This window comes from Astyanax mexicanus, chromosome 4, assembly GCF_023375975.1.
Source record: "Astyanax mexicanus isolate ESR-SI-001 chromosome 4, AstMex3_surface, whole genome shotgun sequence".
Lineage (NCBI taxonomy): Eukaryota > Metazoa > Chordata > Actinopteri > Characiformes > Acestrorhamphidae > Astyanax > Astyanax mexicanus.
Genome location: NC_064411.1, coordinates 33,273,869 through 33,290,975, shown reverse-complemented (window position 1 = coordinate 33,290,975; position 17,107 = coordinate 33,273,869). Strand labels below are relative to the sequence as shown.

General features: G+C 37.6%; 1 protein-coding gene across 5 annotated transcripts; it reads right to left on the bottom strand.

Moving 5' to 3' along the window:
* Positions 1-6,741: 6,741 nt before the first annotated feature.
* zgc:172323 (Filament_head and Filament domain-containing protein) lies at positions 6,742-17,107 on the bottom strand. Of its 5 annotated transcripts, none has more exons than XM_049478976.1 (12): positions 16,707-17,107; positions 12,678-12,834; positions 12,209-12,358; positions 11,443-11,562; positions 11,259-11,354; positions 10,030-10,164; positions 9,704-9,814; positions 9,301-9,411; positions 9,077-9,201; positions 7,483-8,198; positions 7,101-7,401; positions 6,742-6,976 (listed from the first exon to the last, which is right to left on the bottom strand). In XM_049478976.1, exons 1-12 carry the CDS (start codon positions 17,090-17,092, stop codon positions 6,886-6,888), a joined length of 2,499 nt encoding a protein of 832 aa, XP_049334933.1. In that variant the 5' UTR covers positions 17,093-17,107; the 3' UTR covers positions 6,742-6,885. The 5 variants fall into 5 exon arrangements, with proteins under 5 accessions (XP_049334933.1, XP_049334932.1, XP_022534914.2 ...); XM_049478975.1 differs by having other exon boundaries at positions 7,101-7,740; positions 7,822-8,198; XM_022679193.2 differs by having other exon boundaries at positions 7,101-8,198.

The following is a 17,107-nucleotide window of genomic DNA, read 5'->3' as shown; positions in this document are numbered from 1 at the left end:
ACCTTCTATCAATTCTACAGTAATTATCTATCTTACACCGATTTAGAAAATAAGTAAACAAAAACTGTGTGATAATATGTTTACCTCTTATTTATATTGTGTTTTTATTTTATAGTCTGGATTAGAAGAAATCTGGGAAACTACTGCTGTAGTAATATACGCTTATAAATAATAATGATAAAACAATCATTTCTATCCCCAAAAAATAAATACATCAAATTAAACGTATGTATCGTTTTGTATTTTCTTGACTGTGTAGTATATTTGGTGTTGTAAATAAAATAAATTCAGAAAATAAGCGCCCGAAATTCGCGATCAAGAGAGAGCGAAAAGATAGAAGGGAAACTATAAAAGAAAGATGGAAGAAAGAAAAAGGTCAATATTTAAAGTATGTGTTTATGTGTGTATGTGTTCACCTGCACAGAAAAATATTATTGGGAGGCGGAGTTTAGAGCATTAAACGAGGGTTTTTGAGACCGCATACAGTGGTCACTCAACATCGTTTTTTTTTACTGAACATGAGGATTAAAATAAAATTCAAACTGCTACACTCTCTCTCTCTCTCTCTCTCTCTCTCTCTCTCTCTCTCTCTCTATATATATATATATATATATATATATATATATATATATATATATATATGTATATAAGTATAGATTTATAGAAAGCTTGTCGCTGGGGCTGTACCTTGTATTAAGGCAAAATAGAGTACATTTTAGAGAAAGTCTTTTTTTGTTTTGTACCAGTAAAGAATATAAAGATTATAAACATTATCGTCAACTGAATATCTGTCAAAAACATGACCCAAAATTCCCTGGCTTTCAAATGAAAAATATATATTGTTTATGAGCACAGTGATACAGAATACCAAATGTACCTTTTGGCTGTTTAAATGGTACAAATCTGTACTTCCGGTGTGTATCTCTCTCATCGGATACTAATGGAATAGGGATTATGATGATCTTTAGTGAGACGAATTCCTCTATAACCACAATAACCAGCCTAATGATAGAAATCCACTGCTGCTCTAAGGGCTGCTCTGAGGGCGGCTCATTAGGGCGATTGACATTTCTGGGCTTTTTTTCCCTTAATCTCTGTATCTGTGTAGAAATGATGCGCGCGTGGCAGTTAATTGTGCTGCTGAATCAGGTGGAATGAGCTTGTGGAAATGACGAGCTGGAAAACGGAAGCTTTCAGGCCGTGTTCTCGGGGAACAGCCCCTCTCCGAGTCATCTACATAATTGTAAAAATCATCCGAGCTCAACAACTACTGCAGTGCTTTCTTACCTTGTGTGTTTACCCTAATTGTGACAGGATTTGTTCTAAGGGTCGCCGGCGTTGTCAAAGTGGGCCAATCTTGTGTGTTCATTTGTTCAATATCAAACTGGGTTCAGATAAAAATATTTTATAATGTTTAATTAATGTTATATTTTATAATGTTTAATCTCTTCCCAGCTTAATCATGTTTTATTTTTTATCGTCCACGTTGTTATTGCAACCTGCACAATGACAGAGGCAACTGTAGGGAAATTAAGGATTTTTCCAAATGAAAACGTGGTTGACCTAGGGAAGATGTTAAACTGTTCATTTTGATTTTGTTCTGTTTTAAAATAAATATTTTGATTTTCTAAAATGTATCTTTTAAAATTTAATTAGGGTAGACAGCTACATCATTTTTGCATAGAGACAATATAAGAAATATTAAGTGAAATTAAAATTATTAATTGCTGAATATTTGCTGAAAGTGTTCTCAGTCCCTTAAAAAAAATGATGTAAAGTTGTTATGCAACAGATTTTACAGATTGCTTTCCTAAAGGGCAACGTTTTCCCCAAAATAACAGGGTGGACAGGAATTCTTGCACATGTTTTAATAGCTTGATATTTAAATAAAAATATTGAATAATCTTGATATTTTGCTGATTTATATTATCATTTATATTTATTATCAATTCTGTGCGGAATATTGCTTTAAAGAATTTGTCTACTGTATTCTCTGCAGTTTTTTGTTCTTGTCTGACAGAAGTGGAACCTTACATGCTCTTCAGTTGTTGCAGACAAACTACCTTAAGGTAGGATGGATGTACTGTACTGCATTTCTGAGGTGCTAATTTTTTTTTTTGCTCACCATGATTGTACAAAGTTGTTATATGTGCTTCTGTCAGCTCCAACCAGCCTGGCCATTCTATGTTGACCTCTCTCATGAACAAGGTGTTTCCATATGCAGAAGTGCTGCTTTGCATAAAAATGTACTGTACAAATTAGAATAAATTACTGGCATTTTAGTTAAATGCAAAAAATTGTGTGATCATGTACATATAGAGTTCATTAAACAATGTAATTGCACAATTACAATAAGTTATGGAAAAATAAAGCTTTTATGACATTATTGTAAAAACAGTATTGCACTGTAAAGTATTTGCAATTTAATGCAATTTCACCAGAACAAAATCTCAGAAATAACTGTAAAATATACAGTATGCTCTTGTATGTATTCATTAAATTAAATGCAATTGTGCTGTAAAATTATGATAAGATATTGGCAACTAGGAGTGGAAGCAAGATAATGTAAATATACAGTATGGCTTGTAATTTTACAGAACAAAAAATCCCAGTGATAACTGTAGAGAAAACTGTTTGATCCAATATATGTATCTATAATAAATGCATCAGTGTTTTTATAGATAAACTACACAGTGAACTTTTACCTACAGCAATATCTTTTTAAAATGATGTTCAATGATGGTCTACAGTAAAACTACTGTAAATGTATCAACTGACTTAAACTACCTACACAATTGACAGTAACTCTAACTAAATAAAATATACACAGTTAAATTACTTGAAATCAGTTCAGTCTTTCATTCAAACATAAGATGGTATGCATAGATTATTAATGTCCATATATATATAAGATAATGTAAATATTTTTGTAACAGATTACAGCAATTGGATACAGGATGTTTTCTTTATTGCACAATTCTTAGTAAATTAAGGAGAAATACCTAAATCATCACTTCTCACACCAACAATCGTGCCACACTCAGAAACACTGAATTTGTATGTTAATGTGAGCATTTGCTGAAGCTTTTAAAAACAATTCACTGCTGTCAAACAACTATCTGATTAAAATGCATAAATGTAAAAAAGCTTTGTTTTGACTGACTGCCAAATTTAATATACAACTCTGAAGAAAATGAGAGACCACTTAAAAAATGATGAGTTTCTTTAATTTTACCGAATTTAAAAACCTCTTGAATATAATCAAGAGAAAGATGGATGATCACAAGCCATCAAACTAAACTGAAACCAAGATTGATTTTTTACACCAGGAGTGACATAAAGTTATCCAAAAGCAGTGTGTAAGAGTGGTGGAGAAGAACATACCAAGATGCATAAAACCTGTGATTAAAAACCAGGGTTATTCCAGTAAATATTAATTTGTGAACTCTTAAAACGTTATGAATGTGAACTTGTTTTCTTTGCATTATTTGAGGTCTGAAAGTTCTGCATCTTTTTGGTATTTTAGACATTTCTCATTTTCTGCAAATAAATGCTAGAATAATACAGCAATGTTCATTTTACTCAAACATTTACCTATAAATAGCAAAATCAGAGAAACTGCTTCATAAACTGAAGTGATTTCTTAATTTTTCCAGAGCTGTATTTGTGATTACAAAATAAAGCATCAAATGCTGTAACTGTGGTTTTAATCATTGTGGTGGTTGTGGTGCTTTTGCTTTGTCTGCCCTTTCAGTCGCTCTTAAAGTCAATCAGGAGCCTCAAAGCAATTCACTGTGCTGTCACACACATTCACACACACACACACACACACACACTGAACCACACTGCTATGACTGCTTGCTTACGGCCAACACTCTCCTGCACATCACTGCCTCCCTTTGTGTTCAGCTCTTCCTACAGGTTTGCACATCAAGAGACATTTATCCTGCAGAAGCTCAGTCCAAACATATGTGTGCATGAAGATAAAATTGGCCTGACTTTCTTTCGAATCATACATCCATGGACATCCATGCCTTTTTCATCCATGCCTTTTTCAAAGACATGGCTGTGGAGGGTGAGGTTACTGGTATTGGACCGGACTGGAGTCTGGAGTCATAATCTGTCCCCAACAGAGAATGTGTGGAGAATTTTGAAATGAAAATCCTGAAAATGACCTAATACTGTTGAACACCTTAGATGTGGAACAAAATAACAAATGAAACATTACATTAATGGTTATCAACAGTACCACATTCCTATTTTTTGGAATTTGTTGTAGGCCTGCACTGCATGCAGGAATTGGTATATTCGGTATATTATCAAACAAACACATGAAATATACTGGGTTACTGGGTATAATGCAATAAAAATTGCATTTTTTATGTTTTTTTATTTGTTGCATTTTCCATACTGTCCCATCTTTTCTTATTTGGGGTTGTACATATTATGTGTCATATATTATTATTATACAATATATAGAGATATGTACCTGTATACACAATATTAATACTACGTGAAAAAACAGAATGTCAGTGGATCTTCTTTAGTGATGAACCTCACATTTGTCTTGGTGGAGACAGTCAATGAATCTGTGTATGGAGGCATGGTGAACAGCACCAAGATGAACCTGAATTTTTTGTCATGCATCACATGTCTAGAAGGCCTGTCGTCATGGTGTGGGGTGCAATTAAAAACAATGCAAGATCACCTTTGGTTTTCATTACAGGCACTTTGACAGCCCAATGTTACATTAAAGAGGACCTACGACCAGTGGCCTTACCTTTTCTGACTGTGGTGCGCTATTCCCAAAGCACAATGTTCATCCATACACTACTTCTGTATGTGTGGCTCAATAAATATTGTCTGTTGTTCTATAAAGCATTGCAATTTAGCACTTCCATCTAGGTTCAATATTAAGAGTGATAAATAATTTTTTTGATGATGGATTTAGCATACATTGCAGGAATTGGTATAATATGCAATAATACCTTGCACATCTACTAGTATTTGCAATATTATGCACATGCCATATTTCATACACACATGCATGGCATAGTTTCACCTTAAGGTTAAAAAAACACCAACCCCCCCAACACACACACACACACACACACATCCCATCATGAGTTGAGACATTTGGAGTGTTTGGCATATTCCAGCGGGAAACGATCACTCTGAATCACTCACAGATAGAGGTGTGGGACTGGATGGAATGAGGCCATTCGTGTGTGTGTGTGTGTGTGTGTGTGTGGATATTTGTAGGCTGGAGGCCAACATGAAGCTGTCAAGGTGGCCCCTCTTTTGCTCACACTCGCACGCTCTTCCTCTTCCTAACACACATGCTTCCGGCCTGCTGGACCTGTCCATAGAGAGCTTATCCATCTGTGTGTATCTGATTATATGTTTGTGTGTGTGTGTGTGTGTGTTTGTCTGAGCAAGATATATTTAAAAATAAATGTTTCTTTGTTTTAAATGTGCCATATGTAGTTTTTAATCATCATTACAGTTTAGTTAAGACTTCCTTAGTACAAATTTAGGTCAAATCCCATTTCACCCCTTGCCCCTACCCCTCTGTTTTGCTTGGGCACAGCTAGGGGTAGGGTCTCCACATTCTTGTTAGGCTGGATGAGTGGGGGGTGGGGTGTGGGTTGTGTTAGTGCTATATGACCCTTTAAACAGAGATTTTTTAGAGGCACACTCAAAACAGAGGGCTATGAGAATCACTGGCAAAATGGCCGCACAAGTGACCAAAGAAACCCACATAAACCCACACACAAAAATTGCTAGTAGTTTGTCTCAATAGGTAGCTAGTTAGATTATTTGTCTGTTATTAAAGATAATAAAAGCCAATTTCAGCTCCACATCACAAAGGAATTAAGGAATAGACAATAATAATTAATTGCTGCACCACCTGACCCATTTCTGAAGACATACAATGCCCTAAAGTAAACTACCATATTTTTCACACTATAAGGTGGACTGGATTATAAAACGCACTATCAATAAACATCTATTTTCGGGTCTTTTTTCATACCGGATTATAAAGTGCATTATTTGACATACATAAGGTGCACCAGATTACAAGGCACACTGACGATTTTTGGGAAAATTAAAGGATTTTAGGTGCACCTTATAGTGTGAAAGTATGGTAGTTTACCAACAGCTAGGTTGTTGAACTTTAGATTTTGTCCTATTTTTTATGGGGAAGATTTCACCTCTTTCCTCTTGTAACTCTGTTCTAAGGGGAAGGGTTACAAATGAGCAATGGGATTGGGCCTATGTGTGTTCTCTCTGTCCTTTGTGTTAAAATCTAGTTCGGCACTGTATGCATTTTAGTCTTTCTCTATAGAAACTTAGGCCCTCCCCAATACACAAGACAGTACTTGTCCACACAGCACAGTCCAGCCAAGATGGCAGACTGCAGGAAACGTAAAATTAAAGTGGCCAGTTATGCTCTCTTCAACTCTTGAGCATGGAGCTTGTGTCACAATTGCTTGTTGGAAAGATATTTTTACGTCCACTGTTGTCATTATTTAACTGTAGAACCATCACTTCTACTGGAGGATGCGGTTTAAACACTCTACACATCTCAGGAAATAAATCCTCATTACTTAACCCAGAAAAAAACTCAAACCCCAATCTGTTGTTTGGGGGCAGTGGTGTTTTCCACTATACTATTCCACCCAAAACAGTTGTGAACAGTCATTAGAAATGGTAAAAAAAAATACAAACTCCAAACAATAATGCACAGAAAGCTTTATTTGCAGATTGTTGGGTTCAGTGTTGGGAGTGAAACTGTAGACTGTGGTGCAGATCTGAAGGCTAATGGAGTGTTTTTTGAGAATGCGTTTTTGCGGTATTGTTTTTTAACTGATGAAAGCATGTTCATTCCTCTTCTTCCTGTGCAGCTCCAGATATGGAATAGATCCTCTCCTGCATGTCCCTCTGGACTGTTTCATCGTCTGCTTTGACTGTTCTACAGAAAAAAAAAACAAAGATTACTCTTAATAAAATGTAGAGTCAAAAAAGGTATGGTCCCTCCAAATGTACATCTTTATATATTTATGTCATCTTTGTAATATAGTACAGAATATTATTACCTAATTAGCACTGTCTTCCTCTCAGTCACCTCCACAGCCTGCTCTTTGCTGTAATCAATGATAGTGCCTTCTCCGAATCCTGCACCGAAGCCTCCTCCCAGTCCTGTGATTCCGGCTCCAACACCTCCTGCAATACCACCTTTGACCCCCAGAGCTCCAAGGCCTCCAGCAGCATCAGCACCCATGCCACCCAGAGCTCCAACGCCTGCTACAACACCACCTTTAACCCCTGGAGCTCCAACACCTCCTGCAGCATCAATACCAATGGCACCCGGGGCTCCAACACCCCCTGCAATACCACCTTTGGCTCCTGGAGCTCCAACGCCTCCTGCAGCATCAATGCCAATGGCACCCGGGGCTCCAACACCCCCTGCAGTACCACCTTTGGCCCCTGGAGCTCCATAGCCTCCAGCAGCATCAGCACCAATTGCACCTGGGGCTCCAACGCCTCCTGCAATACCACCTTTGGCCCCTGGAGCACCAATGCCTCCTGCAGCATCAATGCCAATGGCACCCGGGGCTCCAACACCTCCTGCAATGCCGCCTTTGGCCCCTGGAGCACCAACGCCTGCAGCAGCATCAGCTCCCATGGCACCCAGGGTTCCAATGCCTCCTGCAATATCGTCTCTAGCTGCCTGGCCTCCAACAACATCAGCACCCATGGCACCCAGGATTCCAACGCCTCCTGCAACACCACCTCTAGCTGCTTGGCCTCCAACACCTCCAACAACATCAGCACCCATGGCACCCAGGGTTCCAACGCCTCCTGCAACACCACCTCTAGCTGCCTGGCCTCCAACACCTCCAGCTACATCTGCACCCATGGCACCCATGGCTCCAACGCCTCCCGCAATACCTCCTCTGGCCCCCATGGCTCCAATGCCTCCTGCAGTGCTGGCATCCATTCCCCCCAGGCCACCACCAACTACCCCTAAGCCACCACCAATACGCCCGAGTCCATTGACAGCCCCCAGGCCACCACCAATAGCCCCCATGCCACCACTGATAGCTCCAAAACTACTGCTGGCCATCAGCGACATGGTGCTCATTCCCTGGACCATGCTGGTGATGCGTGAATCTTCACCTTCGATCAGTTTCCTGTGAGGAACAGAGAGAAAAGCAAATAGTGAAATTAAAACATTCACCACACCACATTTTCACATTTTCAGTAGTTTGATTTTTATCTAAACATTTTACAAAAGTTATGCTTAATTATTTAATCAAGGTAAAAATAGGGTATGTTTGCATCCACTATAGTTATTCAAATAAATTTGAGATGTTATAAGCTACTGTGTAGTAGTGGCATCAAAAACAGGGTAGAAGGCTATTATAAGGAGTATATGGTGTAAAAGGGTAGTATATGCTAAATGGCATATTATAATGTAGCATAGGGAGTATAGGGTAATATAATGGGGTATAGAGGAGAAGTAAGTACAGTAAGTAAAGGATAGTATAGATAATAAAGGGGTTTGGGGTAAAATAGAGGAGCATTAGGTAGTATAGTTGGGTATAGGGTAGTATTTGGGGAATATAAGGAGTACAGGGTAGTATAGAAAATATAGGAGTTTAGGGTAGTATGGGGAAGTAGTAGAAGGGAGTACACTGACTATCGGACAGTATAAAGAATAAAGGAGTTTGGAGTAGAATAGAGAAGTATAGGGTGGTAAAGTTGGATACAGGGTAGTATGGGGGAGAATAAAAAGAACAGAATAGTGTAGGATAGTTTAGGGGTTAAGGGTAGTATGGGGGTGTAGATTAGTATAAGACGTATAGGGTAGTATATATATATATATATATATATATATATATATATATATATATATATATATATGGGAGTATTGGGTAATTTAGGGAATATAGAGAGTATGAGGGAGTATAGGATGGTGAAAAAATTAAAATACACTTGAATAGTGAAGCAAAATCATCTATGTATGTAAATCTGACATAAATCTTGATCTCAGCACTCCTGGTTTTACCTGTAGGTGGTGATTTCCAGCTCCAGACCCATCTTAACATTGAGGAGGTCCTGGTACTCACGGAGGTGAAGAGCAATCTTCTCTTTGATTGTTTTAAGCTCCAGCTGCAGGGCCTCAATTCTGGCCTGGAGATGGAAGACTTAGTATGAGGGTGTGTCCTGTACATACATGTGATCTGTTTGAATCTGTGTACAGAAAATGTACTGAGAAAATTGCTTTTTGACCTGCAAGGCCTCAAGCTCTTTCTTGTGTCTCTCCTGTGTCTCCCGGAGCTGAGCTTCTAGACCTTCATTCTTGGACTTCATGCCATCCAGGTTGCGTTCCTTACCCTGAATCTTTAAACACATAAAGATAAAAATAAATAAAGATCAATCTTATATCTCTGAGTTTTAGAGAAACTTTTTAAGTGACAATCTGTGAGTTTGGGGGATTTGGAGACCTCTCTGGGGAGAATGTGCAATTGCACAGAGCATGTTGAAGAGTACTTTTAACACAAGATATGTAAATTATGTGATAATGGAATCAACAGCCTATCCAGCATATAGTGCATGAATTATTGCAATTATACTATTATAATGGCATAAATTTATAAATCTTCGTAAAAAAAAATCTAAATATTTAACTTACATCTTTCTTGGCGCCTGCGATTTCTTCTCTTACTCCCCGGACAGTGTCAACGTGTCGTGTGGATTTGTTATTGAGGTCGTCAAACTTATTTCTGTACCATGAATCCATGTCCTACGAAAAAAAAAAAAAAAATACATTATTCACCATAAGGCTGTTTAGAGCAACAGTTATGCATGTATTAAATAATGTATTAAATTTGTAAATTTACATATATTCACATGGTTAAACATGATTTTTTTTAATTTAAGATATTTTAGTATTTGTCTTAGTTTATGACTTGATTTTTCAGATTTATTCTACACAATCAAGAAGGACAGAATGGCAACCTGTAGGTTTTTGGCTGAAATATCTTCATACTGGAGCTGGACTTGCTGGATTGCTCCGGCAAGGTCAGGGAGAGAGTACGCGTCCTGGACTGAAGCATAGGCTGAATACATCTGTTTCAACAGCTCCTCAATTTCCTGAAAGAATAGAGTGTTTTATATACAATGTGAAGAAACAAGCCAAATGTATACATATTTAAAAAGCCACGGCTGCAAATGTCTAACCAATTAGCATGCTGCTAACTGCATTTTTGTTTAGTATTAATCTTTAAATTACTTTTTATGTGATTTCTGGCACGGTATGGTCATTCTTTGTATAAATCTGTAGCTACAATAGCAGCTTAAAATAGCAGCTAGCTGGAATGCTAAATTGGTGGGGAAAGTTACCATTTTAGCTTGGTTGCTACATAAGCCTAAACATACTGCACATAAGATGTAGCTAACCGCCAAGTGCCAAAACTGACCTATGTACTATAAGTTTATTAAGATAAGAAGCAAGCTAGTTCTTGGTCCCATTATATTTGTCAGTTTACAGCTGTAGCCTCTTTAATCACAAAAGTAGCCCATAAGTCAATTAGCCATAAGTTAGGTGTGTAAAGTTAGCTGCTTAAGTATTAGCACTAGAGCAACAAAACAATCCATGGTTGCAAATAGCTTACCAATTAGCATGCTGCTAACTGCATTTTGGTTGAAGAACAATGTTTAATGTTTAATGGGCTTGCCTATGTGGTTTCTGTAACTGTATGGTTCACTTAAAAATCATTTATAAAAAAATGTAGCAAACTAAAATGCTGGCTAAAAAAATGTTAGCTTGGTTGCTATTTTAGCCTATTAGCATTTCACTAAAGATGTAGCTAACCTTCAGGTGCTAAAGCAAGGTTATTGTAGTTAGCTGACAAACCATGGCTGCAAATATCTGACAAATTACCATGCTGCTAACTGCATTGTTGCTAAATAACAGAGCTAATCTATAATATATTAGCTTCATATGCTATAAATGTGGACTGACATTAGCCTGGCTAACATTGCCAGCTAGCAGCAATACTGAAATTGAGCCTATAGCTTTTGTTTGCTACATTAGCCTCATAGCTCCAGTGCTGCAGAAAAGAAACAGCTAGCATTCAGATACCAAACTAGGCTGAATAACCACATCTGAAAAAAGGTTAAGTTGTTTTTTTTGTTTTTTTTTTACCAAAACTACAACTAGCTACAAGCTTGTCCCAACTGCTCACCTCCTTGTGGACTCTTTGAAGGAATTCAATCTCTATCTCCAGGTGCTCCAGCTGCTTTTCTAGGGCAATGCGAGCAGAGGTTGCTGCGTCAACATCCTTAAAAGAACCAAAAACAACTCATCAGTGGAAGAGGTAGTAAATCAAGGAAGACATGCATTGTTTTTAAATATATTTAGGTCCTTACTGGACGGAATGCCTCGATGTCCATTTCAGCCTTCTTCCTCAGCTCCACAGCCTCCTCATACTTCACCTTTATCATCTCCAGCTGACCAGCCATCGCATCCTTAGCACCAATGGCCACATCCTTCAAAATAGCAGCGCTTAACTTAAAGTGTACTGGACATGGTACAAGATCATTCTCAAAATATAATATTTGGTTTAAGCTGTAATGGTATGTTTTTAAAAAAAAATCTATGCATAATTAAATGGGTAAAATATATGTAAACAAAAACACACAGTAAGCATTATTTACAGTGTAAGTACACAGAATTAGATGTCTGAACTTTTAAGAACGTTAGTTAGTACATGATCAATTTGGTTATGAATTTAATGCTCGAAACCTAATACACTGTTTTACCATATTTTCAAGAAACACACAGGGTCTAAAATGAATTGCCATGTCTAATGGACGCTAAAAAACATTGCTCTGATCTGTGGCATGTGCATGTGCTGTCCACTTTGGATAGTAATACTTTGCATTGTCATAAACATACTAGCCAGTGCTTAACTTCACTTACAAGATAAGACCTCACAGCTACAAATGTGGGCATTCCCAAGCTGTTCCCTGAGATAACAAGGTATCAATATACAGTACAGGCTGCTGAAAGATGACTTTTAACACGTCAGTATAAATTAAAGGGTGTTGTTTGCTTAAAAGTAAATAGTCCCTTAACATGTTACCATGATCAACATTCCACATTAAAATGTACAGTAAAAATGTCTGCAGTTACCCTCTGCATTCTCATTTGGTCAGCCACCCTGCGGAGCTCCCTCAGCTGCTCTTCATACAGCATCCGCAGGCCTGTGGGCTTCAGGAAGCGGTTCTGAAGGGCTTCGATCTCTGTTTCCAAGAGCTTATTCTGCTGCTCCAGAGAACGGACCTGCAGAACAGCACAGTGATCAGTGAGCTCTTGTTTTAGGTTTGAACACACTGATGGTGAGTGTCAGAAACTAGGGAAACTGCCAGTATGCAAATAGATTGAGACAAAAACCAATGGAAAAGAAGCTGCCAATGGCGACTAACTAAACTCAATTATTATATAAGTTGATTAAACTCAAAGATCTCCATTTGAATGTATATGTGCCCACGAATGTCTACCTAATTGGAAATAGTTGAGTAATGTTTGATGTAATTTGTTTGATTTTAAACTAATTGGGGGTTCACAGTAAATAAACATTATGCCTTTATGTCTTTCTTGCCTTTTCAATGTAGGCTGCCAGTCGGTCGTTTAATGCCACCATCTCCTTCCTCTCACCAGTCCTGGTGCTGAGGAACTCTTGGTTTTCTGCAGCAACAGCCTCCAGATCAATCGCTGCTCCTCCGGCACTTACACACACTGTGCCAACACCAACGCTGCTAAACACACCAGTTACAGACATGCAGGTAAGAAAACCATGCTAGGATTAGTTTTACCTGAGGATTCGAATAGAGCAGGGGTCGGCAATAGGCCAGATGTGTTGGCCAGATGTGGCTCGCAAGCATGAAAGATCTGGACCGTGAGGTTATTTGAACTATAATAAATGATAATGAAAAAAAAATAATAATAAGAGGCTTCTCTGGCGAGCTTTTGTTTACACTCCTCCCCTGTCTCTCTGTGTCATGCTTTAGTGTCTGCCCGTTCTCGTTTTTTTCCGCCCGTTCTTGGGCTCTCTATCTCCTTAAAAGGCAGTTTTTTTCTCAGCCATGTCTCAATTCACTAGCCGGTGCAGCGATAGTGTGTTGGACCGCAACCCTGACAACACAGGTTTGATCCCGTGTGAGGAGCTGTGTTTTTATTTATTTATTTTCTGTCAACTGTTCTGCAATTGGGTTCAGCAACCCTCTGGGCTGGGAAGCTACTAGTCTGTAGCACTCCACCCTATTACACTTAATTTTCCAAAACAGATTTTTTTTTTTGTGGCCCGCCATTTAATGGCTTGGAAAATATTCAAACTTAATTGCCGACCCTTGCAGTATGTTATGAATAAATGTGGAGTGATTTAAATCCAGTATGAATCTTTAGAGTGTGCAGTTATTACAGTCTGACACTAATAAAAGTCCACATTGACTGAGAAAAAAAAACAGGACCAAATTTTTGAATACTGTGTCTTATGTGTAGGCTAAATAGTGCTTGGACCCTGGAAATTGCTATATTTGGTCATATTTAATAATTTTATTGTTGTTGTTGTTGTTGTTTTTATTTAAAAATATTTAAACTGTAAACTCTTTTATAGGGAGGGTCAGGGGATAGTTCATTCTAGACCAGAGATATCCAATGCTAGTCCTATAGCTCGACCACCCTTATCTAACACACCTGATCCAGGTAATAAAGGGCCTCTAGGGGTTTCCTCATTTTTAGAGCCAGGTGTGTTAGATCTAAACTCTCCAGGGTGGTACATCCACAGGATCAGGACAGGGCAGCCCTGGTCTAGAGGGACCCTCATGTCTACACTTTGTGTGAAAAAAAGCTTCACACACAGATGTCCCAGCTTCTAACACACCTGAGCCAGGTATCAGCATTCACAGCCCCTGGTTACCTGGCTCAGGTGTGCTTGGGGCTGGAGAAGAATAAAAATAACACGGACTGGCTGACGGTCCCTGCAGACTGGATTGAAACCCCACTGACATAGCCAAATAGCAAGAGAACAAACAAGTGATGTGTCAACAGAAGATGCACTGACATATCACAGAGGTTTTTATTAGTGCGCTTTCCAAATGCATGGCTTGTGAGCAGTGTGTGATATCTAACACAGCCTAATCTAATCTCGCACATTAAGGCGATTGTGAACTAAAGCCAGCTATGATGAAGGTGTATTGTTATTTGAATTCTGCCTCGCCCATCAGTTCAAACACTAGCTAGATGCTTAAAATAAAGTTGTCATTAATATAAAAGCATTTTCGAGTAAGTAGCTATGTAATTCACGCAACTAACTTTTTCCTTCACTGATTTACCTAAAACTACTGTAGCTAGCTAATATGAAATGGAAAGTTATTCCATTTACTTATATATGAAGATATCTGAGCTGTGAATTACATCAGACCTGAGCTAATCCATTTAGTTATATACTATTTTAAAACCTTAAAATAAAGATTTAGCTGAAAACTTTAGAGTTTACCATAACCAGTAATTTTTAATTAATTTAATTACCAGTGTTTGATGGTAAATTTAGCCAAAACATTTTCAAATTTATGTTTCATAGCTTGTATTGTTAACAATACAAGCTGATACCAACCCATTATACAGTTACACACTTTACACATCCAAACACCATCAAAATATTTCCTCAGATAAAAGTTGGCCAGTTAGCTCATTATTTTCTCATAAAATTGGCTGAAGACTACACCAAAATATGTGTTTGGTAACTGAAATGTGCTCCTTTTTTTTTTAGCACTATGAGGCTAATGTTGCTAGCTAGCAAGTAATAGAATACCCCAAGAATTAGGTAGTGGGTGCTAGCTTAAAAAAGTGGTGTCCTTATTCTTAAAACAAACTCTCAGACAATTATGTCAGATAATTATGTTGTTTCTGACACTGTATGACTAGCTTTTATCTAAAAAAAATGGTCTGAAGTACTTTATCTTGGATAGCTACAGTATAAAAACACGGTTAAATGCGTCCATGCTAGCTAGCTTGTTTGCTACTTTTGCCTCAGAGCTACAAAGTGTCAAAACTAAAGGAGGCATATGTCAAACCATTTTAGCCAGTGATCAGTCATAAGTTAGTTTTACTAGTAAAATCTTAATTTCAAGATCTCTATAATGTAGTTTTTACTAGTAGAAACTCTGATTTTAGAGATCAGCTAGGAAATATTTTAGTAATAATATCAGGTCTACAGTTCTATAAAGCGTTTCTGAGTGCACATATTACCAGAACCAAATACATAATGTAATGTATTTTTGAGTAGTCATATGTTACCATTAATTTACATAACAATTTCTCTCTCCTACCTATAATTATAGGTATATAATTATATATATATATATATATATATATATATATATATATATATATATATATATATATATATATATATATATATATATAATTATATATATATATATATATATATATATAATTATATATATATATATATATATATATATATATATATAGTATTGGAAACTAGTGTTTGTACTTAATATGTTTGTACGTAATTGGTAAAAAAGTGATTACTGATATCTGTAACTGGGTTTTTTCACTAGTAAAATATAATTATAACTACGAGAGAATGAGATTGCATGTAAATCAGTGGTAGCAAATGACTAGCCAAAATGACATTCATGATATGTCATCCTTGTAATATCACTATTTGGAAAAGCTTAATAGATCTGTAGATTTGATATTATTACTAGCAGAGCTGACATCTGAAATTGATATCTGAAATCTGTCATTTTAAGCTAAAAATGTCTGATAGGTTACTGTCAACCTTTAATTCACAGAGCAGCTATTACTTGGTTCATAGGTCATTCTCAGCACTAGTTAGTGTGCATTGTTCTGTCCTGGTTCACAGCAGTAATACTAATTAAATTCACATATATTAAGTGTAGGTGTAATGTTAAATTAAATATTTATCTGCACGTATACTACCACAAGCATTTTAGAACCCAATTAAAAAAATGTGATATTTCAAATAGTACCAACACTCTGTACTTAAGGCCAAAGTATAGGGCATAAACAATACTAATTCAAACTTTTTCTGTGTACTCTTTTGTTAATGTGTTCAGTGTTAACAATCCTGACTTGGTAAATGTCTATGGAATGTGATATTTTTCTGATTGGCAGTGTATAAACAAGACCCAAAACCTTACCCAGGATACCTAGACTTGCATTACTTGTTAGTGGCATTGTCCTTGTAGATTTAGCACAAAAACAAGACATGTACTTCAGATAACTTCAGATAATATCTGTTTTGATTGACTCTATTGACACACGAGTCAGTGTGTAAAGAATGAAAAGTTGATTTAACACGCTGACGTTGGTTTACTATCACGTTTTTTTTGTCCTAATGTAGAATCTATTAATATTTATTTGGTAAATGTTTATTGTAGCACATTTTGTGGCATCCCCCAGGGTTCTGCTTTAGGGATGGTGAAATTGTTGTTAAATTGGGCAATACTGCAGTTAAGTGTAGAACTACATTTAGAGTTTAAAGGGTTTAGGTTTTTTAAACTTTTTTTCACAACCTGCACCCTAGAACCATCTCTAAGGAGAGGTCAATACAAACTGTCTGAAACTTCTCTTAGCTTACCCGGTCATTAGAGGCCTGCCGCGGGTGCTGGACAGCGTCCTGCGGCCCACGGCCATACTGCTGCTGCTGGCTGCCGCTGTGCGGGAGTAACTTGCCGAGCGGCACCTTCCAGCATCCCTCCTGACCGGAGAGGGGCTGCTGACTCGCACCTGGTAGGACGAAGTGGTGGTGTCCTCAAAGTGCCGGCGGTAGGATGAAATTCTTTCTGGGCTGCGACTCATGGTGAAAACGGGCCTGGGCTTAGCTTCTACGTCTTCTGATCTGATCTGACTTCCACTGATGGTCCTCTGATCATTAACCCACGCTGGACACGGCCTAATATACCCAGAGCCCGAGAATGATCCACCAACTCTGGAATTTGTAGCTTGGGTAGCACAGAAAGCCATGGCCGCCACTCAAAC